The sequence below is a fragment of the Cynoglossus semilaevis genome, chromosome 7 (assembly GCF_000523025.1).
Source record: "Cynoglossus semilaevis isolate Cse_v1.0 chromosome 7, Cse_v1.0, whole genome shotgun sequence".
In the NCBI taxonomy this organism is placed as follows: Eukaryota; Metazoa; Chordata; class Actinopteri; order Pleuronectiformes; family Cynoglossidae; genus Cynoglossus; species Cynoglossus semilaevis.
The window spans coordinates 10,232,595-10,238,614 of NC_024313.1; the positions used below are offsets into that span (position 1 = coordinate 10,232,595).

Consider the following 6,020-nt stretch of genomic DNA (forward strand, 5'->3'; position numbering starts at 1 on the left):
CCTGACTGCGGTGAAGAAGACACGTGGGGACGTCCCTGACCTCCTGCCTGAACCAGAGCCGACCAGACAACTGTCAGACTTTGAAAACTCATACAACTACGTTTGTACGTCAGTCATTGAACGCAGCATTTAATGCAGCCAAACACTGGGTGTGTGTGGAGGGGGTGGGGGTCATAAAAAGCAGATGTGTGTTCCAGTTGATTAATTATTCTCCCCCGTGTTCTCTGAATCATCATCTTCTTCCTCCTCTTCCTCCTCTTCTTCTTCCTCTTCCTCTTCTTCTTCTTCTTCTTCTTCTTCCTCTTCTTCTTCCTCTTCTTCTTCCTCTTCTGTCTCCCAGTGTCCAGACTGGCCAGCATGGACCAGGCCATCCACAAGCTGAACGTTGGTCACTACACCCTGGATGTGAAAGTCAGTCAGCTGATGGACCGTCTGACCAGGATAGATGGTGAGGGTCACATGACTCTCTGCCACACACACACACACACACACACACACTTTATTCTAACGATGTCTCTCATCTGGACCACGGCAGCTAAGGTCGGGGAGCTGGAGGACAACATCAGGGACGTCTACCAGCACAGCAAAGACAACCGCAAGGAGGTCGGAAGACTGGAAGGTACACACCCCTCACACACACCCCTCACACACACCCCTCACACACACACCCCTCTCACACACACCTCTCACACACACAGATTAATAATATTAAGGACAGGTTCCAGTTGGACTCAATCCCATGGCAGTGGGTCAAAGGTCAGGTACCGTCCTGGTCCAAACCAGTTGACCCCTCCTGACCTCAGGGTGTCGGTGACTCAGTACTGCAGTTTTCTTCCTGTGTTTCCTAGGTTGTCACAAAGGTCGCAGGTTGGGATACAAGTGTTACCTGGTCTACAACAACTTTGAGGATTACGCCGGAGCATCCAGGAAGTGTCTGGAACGCGGCGGCCGTATGGCGATGCCCCGGGACCGCAAGGAACAGGAGGCGTTGGCCGACTACGTCAAGTCCTTCTTCCACCCGGGGAACTGGCCCGTGTGGCTGGGCGTCAACGACCTGCGCTCCGAGGGTCTGTACCTGTTCGACGACGGCACGCAGGTCTCCTACTTCCAGTGGCGCAGGCACTTCCTCTCCAGTCAGCCTGACGGAGGGAAGCGGGAGAACTGCGTGGCCATGTCGTCAGACGACGGGGACTGGTGGGACCACTACTGCGACCGGAACATGAACTACGTCTGCGAGTTCGACGACAGGGTGTCACTTTGAAAACAGACTTCTTTACGCAGCCGGCTCCTTACGTGATTTTTTTTTTTTTTAATTTCAACCGATGACAATTGTTACGCTTTTGTATCGATTTTTAACCGAGTCACGATGCATCGTCAGATCCCTGTCCAACACTGGGCCGGAAGACAATAATTTAATGTTACGTCGTTTTGTCCTTGTTCTTCATTTTCTATTTAAAAAACACATGGATTAGTTGTTTCTCTCTCTCTTTTTAAAATTTTTTTAAATATAAAATTTCTTTGTGATGAAATTTTAGAATGATTTGCATATTAACTACGGACAGAACGTCATCAGATTACAGAATGTTACATTTCTTTATATTTGCAAAAACATTTCCAAATCACAAATAATAAAAATAATAATAATAATAATAATGATGATGATGATGATTTTATAAAAGTGAAATTCAGTTGTCGGTCTCACAGCTGAGGAGGTTGGTGTTCATAATCCCTGAAGTCTCGCACAATGGAAATACACAATATAGCATAGAATAGTATATTTCCATCACACAGAAATATATATAAATATAATGAAAGATTTGTAATGTACATAAAACCTCGAGTGTAAATGTTGTTTTTTAAAATAAATCTGAGGTAAAAGTAGACGAGTGTTTGTCACTTCCTGTTCCATCAGCTGCAAACTGACTTTTTCAAAGACCAAAAATGTTAGTTTGAAAACAAAAGCACTGAAGTTCTGTTGGAGTGAGACGAGAGTTAGCTCGACTAGCTTAGCATCAAACTAAAGCCTAAAAAGATGAAGAAATGAGAAGAAGAAGAAAAGAAGAAAAGACCTACAGTATAATTGAATTTTAACTTCGTAATGATGTCATTTATAAAAAGGTCACCGTGACTTGACCCCGGTGACACCGTGAAGACGATCGGTGGTCTTCGCTGCACGTTTTTCCAACATCGGTCACACCTCATCGTGGAGTCACGAGCGAGAGGCGTGACGTCATTAAACGCGGGACGAAGACGCAGCCCTTTCTTCTTCTGTGGTGTCAGCGAGGTCAGCGTCTCCTTCACAGTCACCTCATAACGACCTGGAGTCTGCGGCGTCCACAGCTTCCAGGACGTCGTCCACGGTCGGCCTGTCTAACGGCGTTTTGGACGGATGAGAGAGGAGCACCTTCCCCGCTTCATCCAGCACAAAGTTCCCACCCATCTGAACAAAGTACGGACATATTTCTGTTCTGCTGTGACGTCAACAAACACTGACCATCAAACCCTCCCGTCAAATCACAACATCTGTGAAAAATCCCTCAGGATGAACTGCTTCAGATCTGCACGTTAAATACAGGCTTTTCCAGGACTTTCAAGGTCCGTCACCAAGCTTTTCAGGGACATTTTCAAGGTTTTAAGCAGGTCAATTTTGTTTGTTTTTTTGTGTTTTATTTTGGATTAGGTGGTAAATAAAACAGGTGAGAAACACTGACCTCTACCTGCTGTTATTGGTATTTGTATTTTGTATGACCATGCTGTTATTGGTATTTGTATTTTGTATAACCAATATACATAAAAATATATATATATATTTGTCATATAAGGGAATATTGATTTATCAATTAATCATGATTATTCACATTTAATGCGGTCATTATTAAAGTCAAACATAACCGTTTCGTGGTCTGTACCTGGTAGATGTCCCCCTGCAGGTCAGATGGGAAGTCAGGGAAGTCCACGCCCACAGTTTTGTACTCGGAGTAGTTCAGTAGGAAACTGAACTTAATCACTTTGGCGTAAGACGAGCCGAGACCCAACGTCCTGTAGGTCTGTGGACAGAGGGGTCACGGTCAGGGATTATCCTTTCAACTAAACCAGTGGTTCCAAAAGAGGGGGCGGGCCCTTTCTAGGGCCCGTAGAGCCCTGAACACAAGCACACACACACACACTTCCACACACTCCTGGTTCTACTGGATGTGGATCAGCTGACCTGGCTCTGTGGATCCAGCAGCATGTCGAAGCTGCAGCCAGTCTGCTGCAGCCACAGCTCAGCTCCTTCCCGACGCCCGAAACAAACCACCAAGACCCGCAGAGACCGAGCCTCGAAGTCAGCCTGCGCAGAGACGGAAGAAAGAGTTCAGCTTTCTTTCTTTTCTTTTTTTTACTAAAACTTAGTTGAACCTGTGTCCTTATTGGCTGTGACACAAGACCACTGACCACTGACCACATCTTAATAAACACAAGTATCTTTTTTCATAACTTTTTAAAACCTATTTCATTGGAATTAAAAACCAAAAATGGTAATAAAATAATTTTATTCTTTTTTATGTTTTTAATAAAAATTCTGTTAATTTAAAAAACAAATCCTCTTCTTCTGTGTCACCGATCCTCCTCCGTGACCTGAAGTAACCTCTGGGATTACTGCTGCAGTACGACGTTGAAATGTAAACTGACCTTTCTGACCTCCAGCTCGGCCACGTGGTCTCGTCAGGGCAGTCATCCAAAATGTCTGAGCAGGACCAGCAGCAGCTTCTGACCCCGACCCAGGTACTGACCCAGGGTCACGCCCCTGTGATCCAGGACATGACAAGATCACATCACTGAGGACAATCTGTGTGTGTGTGTGTGTGTGTGTGTGAGCTCACTTTCCACTGCGGACATCAGTGAACCTGGTGTCAGGACTCAGACTGTCCCCCATCCTGGTTCCTGTGTGTGTCGTCTGCAGACCTGTGTCCACGTTCTCCAGGAAGGAGTCCCACTCCGTCTGAACACAGACACAGACACAGAGTTTCGTCGTCAAGGTTCTAAATCTTTAACTACATTAAGACTTGACGCTAAATTAAGGTTTCGTCGTCAAGGTTCTAAATCTTTAATTACAGTACGACTTGACGCTAAATTAAGACTCTTCTTCTTAAATTCTAAGACATCACAGTCTCAGACTCTGCTGCTGTTCCACCTGAACATCAGGTTACTAACATTGGATCTACATTTGGAGTCACCAGAGAAGAAAGAAAAGAAAAAGAAAATGAACCAACACCAGGAATATTTGACTGGGAATTGGTGATTAAAAAAAATACAATACAATCAATATTTATTACACCCCTAAAAGTCAAAGACTAATTAAATCTGATCAAACTAAGTCCAGACAGTTCAAAGAAACGCTGACCTCCAGCTCCAGCAGCTCGTCCACCTGCTCTCTCACTGCAGCGTGGCTGTAAAAAAACAAAACAAAACAACACAGGACGCCATTAAAGTCTGGACATCTCCAGCTCAGTGTGGAGACCAACGAGGCTCATTAATGCTGCTTCGTTAATTATTGGTCCAATAACTCACTGAACTCAGAACTCACTGATAAAACTTCTGCCAGAGAGCTTCTGCGTCACTCTTCTTCTTCACACCGATGCTGTCAGAGGAAAAATAAAATTTACAAATAGTATGATATCGACATTTTAGTTTCATTTTCCTCCAAAAAAACATTTGTCTGTCTCACCTGGTGTAAAAGTCTGTTCCTACCGCCATCAGGCCAAACAAATTGCTGATTTTCTGTGGAACCAGATTCTCCAGGGAGACTGAGTGAGAACAGAAGTCTGAGTTATGGTTTAAGATTTCAGTTACTGTATATGTGTGTATGTATATCAGGAATAAAGAAAAACATATTTTGCTAATATATGTATTTTGTCATCAATTTATTGTTTCCTTTAATTGGACTACATTGACGGAAATTTAACAACTTAGCAAAACTCACTTACTGCTGCTTTGAGCAGCGTAAATTTAGTAGTAATATTCATTCAAAAACAAAACAAAAACAACAACATTTTCTACAGAACAGTTACTTATTGTGAATAAGTGATGCCAAAACAACATGGTATCATTTTGGTGATAAAAAAAAAGAAAAACAAGTGGACATAATTTTAATGACAATAACTGACCAACTGTAAAACATCACGCTAATAAATAATTAAATATAATAAATATATGCTTTAATATAAATTCGTCTCCAATTCGGAGCAGACGTTTTGTCTCCACGGTCCATATGAACACGGTGTGAACACCAAACACACTTGATCAATATTATTGTTATTATTACAAATTAAAGGTGTAATTTATATGTCGTTTGTGCCGAATTATTTAGACGGCATCAAAAATCCCACTCGCTTTATAACATTTCTAAAAATCAATTTCCATTTCCTTCAACAGAGACTTAAATCTTAAATGGTCAGGATTTTACAGGAGACCCGGAAGTAACCACTTCCTACCTGCTGCTTCCTGTTTGGCGGTCTGCAGGAGAACTTTGCTCTGGTTGACCAGCAGAGTCAAAGCACTGGTCAGAGTTTCTGCTGAAACGTCCACGTTCTCAGCCATGGCCAATATTTCTGTCACACACTGACACCAACACTCTGATCGACCAGGCAGCACAATGTGCTATGTTTATATCACGTGTGATGACGAGTGGCCGAAGGGTGATGACGCGCTTTATCGAGGCTCCTCCCACTTCCGGTATTTAACTGAGCCGTTTATTTTTTAATAGAGATTGTTAACGGATTTTTGTGTGAATTTATGAGAATAAAGTTGTTAAATCTTAAGTATAAAATTATATATTTATGTAAATTAAGTCGTTATTTCACTAAAATAAAACTATTTTAAGAGTTTATTCTAATATTTTGTTTGGTTTTATTTATGAAATAACGGTTTTTAGACCGATGAACCAAAATAAATGAATCAACAGAGACGCTGCGATGTCATCATCAACCACTTTTATTCACTGTCTCGACTAAATGAAAAAAAGTTCCTAAGACTCGGAA

The 6,020-nt window shown here is 42.4% G+C and overlaps 2 protein-coding genes across 2 annotated transcripts in view; one reads left to right on the forward strand and one right to left on the reverse strand.

Moving 5' to 3' along the window:
* clec11a (C-type lectin domain containing 11A) overlaps nucleotides 1-2,094 on the forward strand; it is a 2,914-nt gene extending 820 nt beyond the window's left edge. Inside the window, exons 2-5 of the mRNA XM_025056707.1 lie at nucleotides 1-104; nucleotides 341-448; nucleotides 536-619; nucleotides 849-2,094. Of these exons, the coding sequence (XP_024912475.1) occupies nucleotides 1-104; nucleotides 341-448; nucleotides 536-619; nucleotides 849-1,261 (709 nt within the window). The 3' untranslated portion in view covers nucleotides 1,262-2,094. The remainder of the gene's footprint in view (nucleotides 105-340; nucleotides 449-535; nucleotides 620-848) is intronic.
* On the reverse strand, nucleotides 1,580-5,647 carry selenol (selenoprotein L). The gene is made up of 9 exons (XM_017033569.2): nucleotides 5,475-5,647; nucleotides 4,709-4,787; nucleotides 4,568-4,621; nucleotides 4,385-4,430; nucleotides 3,864-3,982; nucleotides 3,673-3,787; nucleotides 3,209-3,331; nucleotides 2,910-3,047; nucleotides 1,580-2,440 (listed from the first exon to the last, which is right to left on the reverse strand). Exons 1-9 carry the CDS (start codon nucleotides 5,578-5,580, stop codon nucleotides 2,309-2,311), a joined length of 912 nt encoding a protein of 303 aa, XP_016889058.1. The 5' UTR covers nucleotides 5,581-5,647; the 3' UTR covers nucleotides 1,580-2,308.
* Nucleotides 5,648-6,020: the final 373 nt, after the last annotated feature.